At 54.4% G+C, this 12,292-nt stretch overlaps 7 protein-coding genes across 7 annotated transcripts; 5 read left to right on the plus strand and 2 right to left on the minus strand.

Annotated features, from left to right (window-relative positions):
- Positions 1 to 30: 30 nt before the first annotated feature.
- AYL99_03839 (hypothetical protein) lies at positions 31 to 670 on the plus strand (the record flags this gene model as incomplete). Its single annotated transcript, XM_018835353.1, has 2 exons — positions 31 to 62; positions 124 to 670. 2 exons carry the CDS (start codon positions 31 to 33, stop codon positions 668 to 670), a joined length of 579 nt encoding a protein of 192 aa, XP_018695003.1.
- A 625-nt stretch (positions 671 to 1,295) lies between these two features.
- On the plus strand, positions 1,296 to 2,414 carry AYL99_03840 (hypothetical protein; the record flags this gene model as incomplete). The annotated part of the gene is made up of 2 exons (XM_018835354.1): positions 1,296 to 1,478; positions 1,623 to 2,414. 2 exons carry the CDS (start codon positions 1,296 to 1,298, stop codon positions 2,412 to 2,414), a joined length of 975 nt encoding a protein of 324 aa, XP_018695004.1.
- A 189-nt stretch (positions 2,415 to 2,603) lies between these two features.
- On the minus strand, positions 2,604 to 3,810 carry AYL99_03841 (hypothetical protein; the record flags this gene model as incomplete). Its single annotated transcript, XM_018835355.1, has 2 exons — positions 2,604 to 3,688; positions 3,750 to 3,810. 2 exons carry the CDS (start codon positions 3,808 to 3,810, stop codon positions 2,604 to 2,606), a joined length of 1,146 nt encoding a protein of 381 aa, XP_018695005.1.
- A 681-nt stretch (positions 3,811 to 4,491) lies between these two features.
- On the plus strand, positions 4,492 to 6,509 carry AYL99_03842 (hypothetical protein; the record flags this gene model as incomplete). The annotated part of the gene is made up of 2 exons (XM_018835356.1): positions 4,492 to 5,159; positions 5,216 to 6,509. 2 exons carry the CDS (start codon positions 4,492 to 4,494, stop codon positions 6,507 to 6,509), a joined length of 1,962 nt encoding a protein of 653 aa, XP_018695006.1.
- A 391-nt stretch (positions 6,510 to 6,900) lies between these two features.
- On the plus strand, positions 6,901 to 7,242 carry AYL99_03843 (hypothetical protein; the record flags this gene model as incomplete). The annotated part of the gene is made up of 1 exon (XM_018835357.1): positions 6,901 to 7,242. One exon carries the CDS (start codon positions 6,901 to 6,903, stop codon positions 7,240 to 7,242), a length of 342 nt encoding a protein of 113 aa, XP_018695007.1.
- A 123-nt stretch (positions 7,243 to 7,365) lies between these two features.
- Positions 7,366 to 7,834, plus strand: AYL99_03844 (hypothetical protein; the record flags this gene model as incomplete). Its single annotated transcript, XM_018835358.1, has 2 exons — positions 7,366 to 7,399; positions 7,479 to 7,834. 2 exons carry the CDS (start codon positions 7,366 to 7,368, stop codon positions 7,832 to 7,834), a joined length of 390 nt encoding a protein of 129 aa, XP_018695008.1.
- A 3,306-nt stretch (positions 7,835 to 11,140) lies between these two features.
- On the minus strand, positions 11,141 to 11,953 carry AYL99_03845 (hypothetical protein; the record flags this gene model as incomplete). The annotated part of the gene is made up of 1 exon (XM_018835359.1): positions 11,141 to 11,953. One exon carries the CDS (start codon positions 11,951 to 11,953, stop codon positions 11,141 to 11,143), a length of 813 nt encoding a protein of 270 aa, XP_018695009.1.
- Positions 11,954 to 12,292: the final 339 nt, after the last annotated feature.

A 12,292-nucleotide genomic window follows, 5' to 3' on the forward strand; every position in this document is an offset into this window, starting at 1 on the left:
CTCGTCCCATCTTTACCAAAGCCAAACACCATGATGCCGATTGAATTTCACTATGACCTCTCGTCAGTACCAGTCCCGATAGTATGCCATCCCGTGCCATCCGTGATTTCGTGTTGTTCACAGGAATGCAGCAACACCCAACAAAGCAGCCCCGACGACACCCAACCCGGTTGGCAGGACAGCGGCAGCATTGGTGGTGGAAGAGCCGGTGGCCGAAACAGAGGAAGCAGCTGAGCTAAGAGCGGAAGACGCAGCCGAAGTGACAGAGCCGGCCTGGCTCGTCACGGCACTCAAAGCACTAGCAGCGTCCGTGGTGATACTGCCCAAGATGGAGGAGGCGGCAGAAGTCAGAGACGAGAGAGTGGCGGCGGCGGCGGTGTTGCCGGAAGCAGCTTCAGAGCTCAGACTCGAAAGACTGGCCGAGAAAGCCGATTTGGCAGAGCTGAAGCTGGCAGCGATGGAATTCTCAGCATTTTCGGCGGAGTTGGAGGCTGAGGCGGCAACTGAGGCGGCAGACTTGGAGACCGAAGCGAGGGACTGGGACATTGCTGAAGACACCGACGCCAAGGAGCTAGAAGCAGCGACCACCAGGGATGAGGAGTTGGATGTGGTCGTGGCATTGGCATCACTGCTCTGGGCCCAAGCAGGTACCACGGTAACGAGGGAATAGAGAAAAAAGATGGAGAACCGCATGATGACGACGACGACGACGACGACGACGAAGGGAAAGGGCTGGCGAGAGAAGTGAAAAGAGACCAGATCAGAAGAATGGCAGTTGATGAAGAAACTTGAGAGACAAAGGAAAACTAGATAGCGAGAGTCGAAGACATAAATATCACCTGGCGGGGCTGTTTCAATTGAAGTGGCATCTGCGTCACGAAGTCGGACGGAATTTCTGTGCAGATGGTTGGCGCGGAAGGACAATGGGGATGCCGTCATCGATGCGGCCAAGAAGTGCCGAGCAGTGCCAAGCCGAGCTAGCTTGAGTCCGGAGCCGCGCCACTGACGGCATCAGCCACAGGCTCAAGCCACTCAGGTACCACGTCTAATTAAGCTTCCTTCCGCCCCGGATCGGCTGCTTCGGCTTTCTCCCCATTGGCTACTTTTCTATCCCATCACCAGCTCCATGCTCGACTTTCCAACAACATCAACTCCTGGTGCTACACAATTCTCACCGGCTGTAGCATATGAGCGACGTCATCTTTTCCCCCGCTTCGTCTGTTGTTTTCTGCCCCTGAACGTTGATTCGGTCGATTTCTTCTTCGATACGCCTCCTGTTCCCGAGTTTCCCCAGAATGGCCTCTTCACTCTTTCTACTCGCTCTTTCGTTAGGCTTGCAAGTCCATGCTGCCGCACTCCCCCATTCCGCACAGGCAACGGGCCTCGACATCAGTACCACGCTCCAAAATATTCTGGCCAACACGCAAAAGAGCGATGGCTACACATATCCAACCGATCTGACCAGAGGGATCATACCCGTGAGTCTTGCTGTGCACCCTCGACAGTTCTTACCACGTCTGCCACTCGAGAGAATGTAGCACTGCTTGCGATGTGGCATGGTGCTGAATCCCTCACGTGGCTCTCTTTTTTTGGTCTCGACTCACCACCCAATCTCGTCCTAGAAACCAATCCACTCGCACAACGACTACTGGCGCGACGTTCCTTTCTATTCGGCCCTCTCTGTGGGATGTGCCTCCGTCGAGGCTGATGTCTGGCTCTACAACGACACCCTCTATGTCGGCCATGAAGAATCTGCCTTGACGCAAGCCCGCACCCTCGACTCACTCTACATCCAGCCCATCCTGGATACCCTCCGACGCCAAAACCCGACATCTCCCTTCGTCAACTCACCCAGCAGAAACGGCGTCTTTGACACTTCTTCGGGTCAAACGCTGTTCCTGTTCATCGATGTCAAGACCGACGGCCATACCACGTGGCCCGCGGTCGTGAGCGCCCTGGAACCGCTTCGCGCCCCGGGCTACCTCACCACCTTCAACGGCACGGGCGTCACCAGCGGCCCCGTCACCGTCATTGGTACAGGCAATGCGCCGCTGGACCTGATCCAGCCCCTTCACGAACGCGACTACTTCTTTGACGCTCATCTGGACTTGCTCAACTCGACAGAATCTGACATTACGGCCGACATTTCTCCCGTGGCGTCGACAAATTTCGACGCGCAGTTCGGCCCCATCAACGGCACCACCTTCACCCCCGCCCAGATGGAGCTGCTGATCAGCCAGATCGAGGTCGCCAAGTCAAAAGGGATCCTCCCCCGGTACTGGGATACCCCGGGCTGGCCGATCAGCACGCGGAATGCGGTGTGGGCCACCTTACTCGAGCAGGGCGTCGGGTTGCTGAACGCAGACGACTTGCCCGCTGCGGCTGGGTTTGGAGCGTATTATGGCATGTGGTAAAATCTTGGGTGCGGGAGTGACGGAGCATATGGAGAAGATCTCGCCATGGTAAGGAATAACGACTCGATGAAAGATGCGAGTCTTTCTCACACAAGAGGACCCCAAAAAGATAGAATTATACAACGCCTGATAATTTTTCCTCGTATAAGGAAATGAGATCACACCCGTCACTCGTATGAGGGAGACGATCTACAGCCTACTTTTTTCTTTCTTCTCAAAGCACCCGTTGGCTGAGATCCCGTAATCCTTTCCATTGCTCCAGCCCATCCACTCTCTCAACGCCTCCTCGCCGCCCGCACCCGGCTTCAAGGCCTTGCCGTCCCACTGCATTTCGACTTTCCGGGCGGGGGACGAGGTCAGCCCCACGATGGGTCGGTGGTCGTATCCGGCCGCCTCCATCTCGGCGTGTTCGAGCACGGGCGCACAACACGCGTCGGTCCCGTCGAAGATGGCCTCCCACTCCTTGCGCGTCTTCTCCTTGAACCGCTTCGTGAACAGCTCGCGCATGTACGGCCACGCGCGCTTGTCCAGCCGATCCAGCTTACCCGGGACGACGTCTTCCTCGGTCAAATTCAGCCCCTTCAGGAGCTCTGCCCAGAACTGTGGTTCCAGCGCACCCACGGACATGTATTTCCCGGCGTCCTTGCATTCATAGCACCCATAATATGGTGCTCCGCCGTCCAGCGTGTTGGTGCCCCGCTCACCATTCCACATGGGCATCTTCGTCAACAGTCTCGGAAATGTGCCGAGATAGCTGACACCGTCGACCATGTTTGCGTTCACGACTTGCCCTTTCCCACTTGTTGCGCGGTGGATCAACGCCAGCAGCACACCAGTGAAGGCTGCATGACCCCCACCGGCAAAGTCTGCGAGGATGTTCGCGGGATGTGAAGGCGGAGAGCCCTTCGCACCCAGCATCGACAGCACACCGGACACGGCGAGATAGTTGATGTCGTGGCCCGCCATTGCCGAGTATTTCCCATCGCGCCGGAAACCGGTCAGTCTCACCACGATGAGGCGGGGGTTTTTCTTGAGCAGAACGGTTTCGGGATCCAGGCCGAGTTTCTCCAACACACCGGGCCGGAAAGGATCGATGAGGACATCGACAACTGAGACGAGGGACAGGAAGACGGCGATGGAGGAGGGGTTCTTGAGATCCAAGGCGACGGAACGTTTGTGGCTGGTCAAGAGGTCATTGCTGGAGGTTGGACCGGGACGATCGACGCGCAGGACATTGGCCCCCCAGTTTGCGAGGAGAAGACCGCAAAAGGGGCCTATATTGAACTTGTGAGCAGCCTTGCCATGGGGTCTCCCGGAGTAGAGAGCTTGCAGTACCTGGAGCCAAACCGGCGAGTTCGAGGACGCGGACGCCCGTCAGAGGTGGACTGGCCGTCATCTTTGCTTGTCGACTGACGTGGTGACAATCCTGCTCTTGAAGGCCACTCAAGCACCTGTCTTCATGGTAAGCTCCAACACATGTTGCTCCACGCTTTATCAGGTGTCTTGTTGCACCCGTGGCAGGGGCAGTGGCCGCGGCATTGGGCAATAGAGTCTTTCTCCGATACCGAAGCGACCGAGGCTCATCAGGATGGGATGTGAGGGGAATCAAACGTGGCAGGTGTGCCGAAGGTGTCTACGCCCCCTCTGGCACAGCCTCACCAGCATATGCACAGCCACTATTGCCGTGGTGTTTGTGGATCTTTGGGCTTCTGATTCGACGAGAACGAGAATGTCCAGCCTTCTCAGAACAGACTGGGTGTTTGTGTGTGGTGTTACAACAGGGTCAGGCGTGCCACACCTTTGCCTGTTACTTGAACTCACAGGGGGGCCAGGGGCAACATGAAGGGAAAAACAGGCATTGTTATTCCAATCAGATCTGCACTGAGTGGACGGCCTGAAGGATGCTCAGAGGGCCAACATTGGTTGAGTATATTGCCTGCCATCCACGCCCTGGCTCGAAGGTTTGGACCCTACCGCCTAGGTTTCTACATATACATTTGAGGGCTCTTGTTCAAGAAGATAACCCTAGGCACCCCAGCCGAAGAGTCTCAATCTTGAGAAGTGCTGCGGAACGACCATGCCACTCAAGAATGTCTTGACATCAACTTGGAGTGCCCTTCGGAAAGTGCCCCGACGCCTAGGCCATGCAGTGCGACTGGCATTGCGAAAAGCAAAACTTCAGATACTCCCTCAACTGACGAAATGGAAGGGGCACAGAGAAGAGCCAAAGGTTGTGATGTACAAGAGTCGTGGAGTTGTACTCTTACACATCCTGACTCACGCTCTGCCCCTCAGCGGTGTCTTGACGCTGCTGGTTTTGAATATCAATACCTTCTTCGTCGGGAACCTCTCCACCTCCGCAGTGACCGCCTTTCAATTTGCGGCCAAATTGCTGGAGTTGCTCATGCAGGCTTCACTGGCTGTCATTTTGCTAGATGCCATCCGTTGGCACATGGTTCGGAATGAAGACCTTCCGCTCGGCGGGCTCGTGGCTCCTTTGCGCGCCACGGACGTATCGTATCTGTGGTCTTTGGAGCTTTGGGGCTCCTTGACCTCGAAGAGCTGGCGAGGCTATCGCAAAACATATTTGGGCCTCTTGATCCTCGCCACGGTCGTCCTCGCCGCCCTGGTTGGCCCGACAGGAGCAGTCGCGATAGTTCCCCGCCAAATCACGCACTCCACTGGTAAATACCTGAACATCTTGAACCCTCTCGATGACATCTTCCCTCACACAGCCAAGTATCTGTAAGTGCCGTTATCTTCCCTACGCAGATTGTGCCGTTGATGCTGTTCGCTGTTAGAGACACTGGCACCGCCTTCGAGCAGGGCATCACACAACTTAGCCAATTCTATGGCTCTGAGCCATATCGCCTCCTTGACTCAGATGGCGTACGATTATTCGGAACACCATCTGATCTCGGTTTGCCCTGGTCTACCGCAACAATGCCTTCCCGCGACATGTCCTATGTTTTGCGCGCCCAAAGGGCGAACCTCCAAAGAGATTCAGACTCTCCCTTCAATATCTTGACAATGAAAACCTCTCAGGCTCTCGTTCAAAGTGCTTGTAACGAGAACAACCTGTACGATTATGATCATAACAGAACACACTTGTCCTTCCCGAGCTCGGAACCACAACTGGGCCAACTCGTCACGTGGGGCGAAACCCTGGGAAACGCTACGGCTGATGGCACGATTCTATTCTTCACGAATCTGCCCTCTTCTGCTACTTCACGGAGTTCAACTCTTATGGTATATGGGACGACAGACCCGGTTGACCGAAGCTACGCGGCGACGGCTTATGCTTGCATGATCGATGCGACGTGGACCAGTGTCACGCTGAATACATCTGCCGCCGACAGCAGCTATAGTCAAGTCAATTACGTTCTCGAGACTCATTATGATGGCGGCATTCCGCAGCATCTGAAAATCGACCTTCCGCCTGCTTGGACCGAACGGCTTCGATCTACCATTTTGGCCTCTCAGACCGCACTCCAGTTTTTGACCAACGATGTTTTCCCACACCAGATAGTCGCTCTAGCGCTTGCGAACGGAGATTACGACTATCTCAAGTACAACGGTCTGGCTCTTACGCAGGACGACGGTCAAGACTCTGATACACATGCTCTTTATGCATATCTGGACAAAAGTCATTCCTGGAGTCAGTACGCAGGTATCTCGATTGACATCGACCAGAATGCTGCATTGGTCAATCCCCCTTCTCTCACTTACCAAGTGGTCTCTCAGTCGCAACAAGGCTACGGGTACAATGCAGACGACATCACTGTGCAGCTGTCACTCGCAGTGCTAGGTGTGTTCTGTGTTTTCATGGTGATGCACATATTCCTCCTTCTTCTGACCGGCTACACGGGGAGCAGTTGGGATAGCGTCAGTGAGTTACTCATGCTGGGCTTGATGAGTCGGAAGCCGGAATACCTAGGGACCCATACCAGTGCGGGTCTGGAGACCCTCAACGTTTTCCGGGAACCCGTCAGTGTCAAGGTGAACAATGAGGGATACGTCGAACTGGTTTTCGACAATGACACAGGCGGCAAATTGGGGAGGGATGCCCCTGTAGTGGTCAACAAAGCATATTGATTATGAGATGCAAGGCTGGACTAGGAACAGACTCTGCGACTTTCGCTTCCGAAATCACATCCGCATGTCAAATCTATAGCTCTCCCGCTACACTATACCAGAAGTCGAGAATGGGCAGGAAGCTAGTGAGTTATTTAATGTCAGTTACGGCACAGTCCGCGGCATTACTGAAGAAGTCTATCCAATGGCCTTCCTCAGATGGTCCGCTACATTTCTAGATTGCTCTTGCGAGAAGGGGACAACTCATTGAGCTCCTTCCTGTCCATCAACCCTCGAGGCAGGCGGCGCATGCAGGCCATGTTTCCATCTCTTCGAATCTCTCTGCTTCAAACAACCATCCTTCATTCATCCTCCAATACGATTCATTATTACCCACCCATTCTTATCTGCAATGCGTGCCCCAGAGATTGCAGGATTTTACCTGGCATGGTCCGACGAATTCTACGGCCCGGCTGGCTCTCCTCCAGACTCAAATAATTGGGCTTTACAAACTCCCCCTTTCAACTGGAATAATGAGTGGCAGAAATATACGACCTCGACGGACAACGCCTGGCTCGACGGCAATGGTCAACTCTGCATTGCCCCCCAAAAGGTGGGCGGACAATGGACGTCTGCTCGTCTGCATGGCAACAAAAGTTTTGCGTGTGAGAAGAACCGCAAGATGATCTTTGCCGCCCATATCAAGATGGGCCAGAATCCGTGGTGGCAGCAGCAAGGCATTTGGCCTGCTTAGTGGGCGTTGGGCCAGTCGATGCGTCAAGGTGAATACTGGTAAGCCTCAAGATTGTCCTGTTCTGCTCGAGCAATCTCTCACACACCGAACCTCTTCAGGCCAAAATGTGGTGAATGGGATATCATGGAGCTCAGGAATGGCACCTCCACAAACCAAGGTAAGCTACCGCCCTGAGCTATGTTCTAGCAAGGTGCAGCCAGTCAACAGAAGGAAGGTCTGACAAAATGAAAACACAGGCTCGATCCACCAGGCTGATCAATGGGGAAACCACTCCCAATGTCACGGAACCATGGACTTCGATCGCAGCCAATACCACACCTTTGCTGTCCTCATTGATCTGAGCGACGACGACTATAGCAAACAATCCATCAAATTCCAGCTTGACGGCCAAACGTACTACACGGTTCAAGGGGACAATTCCAGTGGGGAGGCAAGGCAAGGTTGGGAGAGGATTGCCCACAGCGCATTCTTCCCGCTCCTGAACATCGCCGTGGGAGGTGACCACCCAGGAAACCCCAACGATCAGACGCTGCCTGGCTTGGAAAGTGGCATGACGATTCAGTGGTTGGCAGTGTACAAGTCATGGTATTGAACCGTAGTGCCTCCCCGTCTGGTCATTTCCAACCAAGTAGTTTGAAAAACAAAGCATGACCACTGGGATGAGGTGAGTTGGTCACCGTATGAGCGAGAGATTGTCCGCGTCACGAGGAACAAATTGAGGAAAGAAAGCAAAGGAAGTGAGGTCGAGGGGAGAACTCAAAGACGAGGCTGCTCTGAGTTGTATTGGTATTCCTGTGGTTAGAAATCCTGACAACTTGACACTTTGATACACCAGATTTTGACTTTTCCAAAGTTCCCACCACGCTTGGTTACGGGCACAGGATACGCGAAGGTTCTCCTCGACGATATCAGAGCTTGTTCTATTCCGTATCCAGTACGGTATGAAGGGATGTATACTTGGATCCTTACAAGAGGCAACCCCGACGTCCTCCTCGATGTGTGTGATCACGACAGCATTGCGGTCATGATTTCTCCTTGCTCAGGTACACACACTGAAACGAACTTTGGAGTCATTGAGGTCGGCTTCCCTTGGGCTCTGCAGATCATGAGATGGACATATCCGACGCACGCACTCCCTCTCATGAATGAGCAATACAAGGAACACACATTCCCGACTTTTCTCCCTTCGGGCTTTTGTACACGCACGCGCTTCCCTTCTCTCCTCACTTTACTCGTGGGTTGATATCGATATGCCAAGTAAAGATACCCAGCCCAATGCTGCCCGGTTCCCAAGAAGTATTTCCAGTAAAGAAAGGAGCGTCGATTCTTCCGGAGAGGGCACATACTATTCTATCCATCTATCTATCCCTCCCGTCACGAATATCAGGATAGCAGCGGGGTGGGTGGGTGGGTGGATCGGCCTCGATACATACAGCAGACAACATTGTCGCATCATGCATGGCCTGAACATAACATAGTAGACGACGACGTTTTGGAAACTGATTGTAGGTAAGGACTGTGTACACAAGACGTGCGGACTTCAAACACCTGCCAGCACTTGTCGTTCTAACGGCGCCGTCAAGTCAGAGAGGAAGGAGGCTCGAAACAGGAAGAGCATGCATGCTCGGTAGAGAGATAATAATATCGGAGTCGGCTCGCTGCGGCCCTCTCGATTAGGATCGGATCAATATTAGTGTGAGACAAGCGGCCGGAGAAGTGGACGAATTACGATGTGCCTCAAAACCACCTGGACAAATGAGAATGGTTTTTCTTCCGTCCCCGTCTTGCCTTTTCGTCTAATGACTTCGGCCTGGGAAAGCCGTCCAAGAATGAGACATTCCTTTGCTTGTTGCTTATTGCCTGTTCGTTCTCCCGGTTGCGGTACCCACTCCATGGCGCAAGACGGGCGCGTTGCGAGAGTGGAAGCCGTGACTGGGTGTATGTAGGCGCTGGTTTTGACCCCAGCTGGCTCAAACGCATCTTTCTGCGACAGGAATATTGAAGGGAGGTGCCACGGGGACAATGGTGAATGGAAGAGGAGCCACGCCATCATTTTCTCGGCCTGTTCACAGGCTGAGAAACTCCGGGCAAAACTAACCCGAATTGCGAGTTACAGTAGGTGCTGCGCTGTACCTCGTACTCCTCAGACAGTGTGCTCCTTGCCAGGGTCACCCTTGACGGAGCCTTCCTTTCAAAGTACAGCACTGTAACCTGCCCTATGGTGTCCTTAGCTCCGCACAGGCAGCAAAGTTCGACAGCAGAAAAGGCTAGTCATCCAGAGGAGGAGGCGGTTGAAGAAAAGAGCCCTCGCATCGCATCGCAGCGCAGCGCATCGCTGCAACTTTGCTTCCTTCTCCCTCCTCTTCAGGTTAACTCATGAATCGAGAGAAAAGGCGGTCAACGGCCCAAAGGCAAGGAAGAGGGCAGAGGTGATGGTCCTGGTCCAGGGCCAGGGCCATCTCCAGCTCCCCTCTGCTTCTCAAACCAGGGCATGCATCAGTTCGCTTGTAATCGGCTTGAGGGGGGCGGCCGGGATGCACAGGAGACGAGTCATAGGACCTGGGCCAGACGAGTTAGTCCATCGTTGGTGACGGCCAAGTTGCAGGCGTCGAGCTCTAGGAGAGATTGAACCAAGGTGCAATTGTCCCACTCCTACTGCGGCGGCTGGTCGGTGGGTGCGTATGTGTGTGTGTATCAAGCATGCATGCATGCACCCCACGTCCCACCCACGTGCGTGGGCCTTGTTTTAAGCATTGGAAATCAATCGTTTGATTGAGCTTTAGGTGAGCTTGAGCGAGTGCGCTTGAAGCTTGAAGCGTGGAGCTTGAGCCTTGTTCGACATTGTCTGCTGACCACGGAAAGTAACAAATACTGCGTGAGGAAACATACATGGAGAAAGAGGAGTCAACAACGTAATTAATTAAGAGACGGCTCGGCCAAAGATGAACTCTGATAAGAATCATGGATATTTGCCATTTGGTCATCGTTGCGCTGCTGCCCAGTTGGACGAGAGACGACGGTGCGGAGATGAGCTGCTGTCATATCCGGGCCTAGGAATCCCCCGGCACGCCATCAGCAGGAGCAGGAGCAGGAGGAGGAGGGAACCAGGACTGTGCCCTGATCTGCTCCCTGATCGACTGCCCGCTCCGGGTGCCTCGCTCCCTTTACTGGGCTAGCCCCTGCTGCCCTAGGCCTAGGTAGCCTGGGTAACTCGATGGGGATCTGGAGTGCCTAGCGGTGCCTACCTAAACTGTGCCTAATGTGAGTTAGGGGTGTCGTCATCACGCCCAGGGTTACAGGTTCGCTTATTAGTAGCGGGCACCAGCGGCATGATTTAGCACCTGCAGGAAGACCATTTCCCCCTCCTTCCAACGCATCGCAAACCTGTTCTTGCAAGCCCCGTCGAGAACGGCCATGTTAGCCCTTGCTTCGGCAAATGATAAGGAAACACAACTTCAACTGAGGACAGGGCAGAGAAGCATGATTGTTGATACAATTATCACATTCCACACGGTTGTGATTCGTCTCGTCGCAGGGGGACGTTGTTTCCCGTCCCAGCCCTCTTGGACAAAAGCAGAGCCGCCATAATCACACAGGATATCTCGTCCACCTGTCGGACTGCTGTCACCGACTCGTGACAGGCCACCAATTAGCAAGTCCAAGCTCTCATTATCGTAAGAAAATTGCCACATTGCAGTCTCACGGCCATTCCCCTCCATGTCTTCGTCGTAACTCGCATTCCTCATCATCGCCACCTCAAGTCTGGTCCTCTCCACGTATGTGCCCAAAAGTGTGTCCCAAGAAAGCCTGCCCATTCCCAAGCCAGGAAAAAGAAGAGTTAGAAAAAAGACCGGCCCCCAGTAGAAGATGCAGAACAAGCCGTCGACATGATCGAATATTAATCGTCGAGATCTGGATTCGCCACAAAAAGCCGCACCCCAGGTTGGCCCATGCTCATCGTCCGCTCATCCACGCTGCCTCTTCTTCGTAGATCCTCGTTTTTCTTCGCTTGCTCCAGCGCCCGGTGCACAGCACTGGGTGCAGAAAGCTCCCTCAACTCGCCGAATGAATCTTCACTCTCTCTGCCAGCGGGTGTAGATTTGTCGCTGTGGATGGAGTAGTCATGCTTCGGGTCCTCGGCAGTCTCCGCATCTTCCGGTATGCCTTGCCCTGGAGACCCTTCGCTGGGTGGCGTGCTCGTACTGCTAAATCGTCCTTGATCCGGACGCGGGTAGCCGCTTCGGTATTTGGCGCTATTGGTACTGCTTCTCCCGCTGCCGGTCCGAGCATGTATCATGCTATTGTCACCGGTCAAGCTCCTGGCCTCCTCCTCTTCGTCGCCTAAGGCTTCATTGGCGCTTAATCGTACGGGCACAGACGCGCCCGTCAGGTTGGCTGGAACGTAACCGGGTGCTTTTGGGACACCGCCGTGTCGGATCTTGCCAACCACCCCCCCTGAGGAGATGGTGCTTGTCCGTCCACCATGGACGACTCCTTGAACTTCTAGGGTGGCGCGGTGTTTTGCTGCTTTTTGGGCGGCGGCCAGTCTTGGGTCAATGTTTTGCGAGCGGTCACACCAGACCGTTGCCTTCTGTTTTCGCATCAGTGCCACGTAGGACGTGGGGCTGTTCGTGGCCGTCGAGCGGCCAGAGGTAGAACGGCGTGGCACGCTGGTGGACGAAGCGGTAGTGCCCTGTCTGTGCATGCTCATTGTGGTATTCGACGTAGAGGAATGGCGCGAATGAGAAGAGGAGGAGGGAATGCGAGGATGGTTCGGACCAGAGGGCGAGGAGCTGCTGGTCCTAAGAGAATTGAACGGAGGCAGGGTATTGGAAGAGACGGTCCGCGAATGTTGGTGATTGCTAATCGTTCGCGCCGGCGCTATGGGAGTGGTCGTTGTTGTAATGTAGGATTTTCGCTCTGGGCGAGTAAAGGCGCCGTCAGCCACCGAGGGCGCGGGATGAGGAGGCAAAGAGGAGATTGGGGCGGGAGAATGTGAGTAAGGGTAGGAGAGCGTGGGATCTGGGATATTTGTCCCAGCTACTGTCAA

The sequence above is a fragment of the Fonsecaea erecta genome (assembly GCF_001651985.1).
Source record: "Fonsecaea erecta strain CBS 125763 chromosome Unknown Scaff3, whole genome shotgun sequence".
NCBI lineage: Eukaryota > Fungi > Ascomycota > Eurotiomycetes > Chaetothyriales > Herpotrichiellaceae > Fonsecaea > Fonsecaea erecta.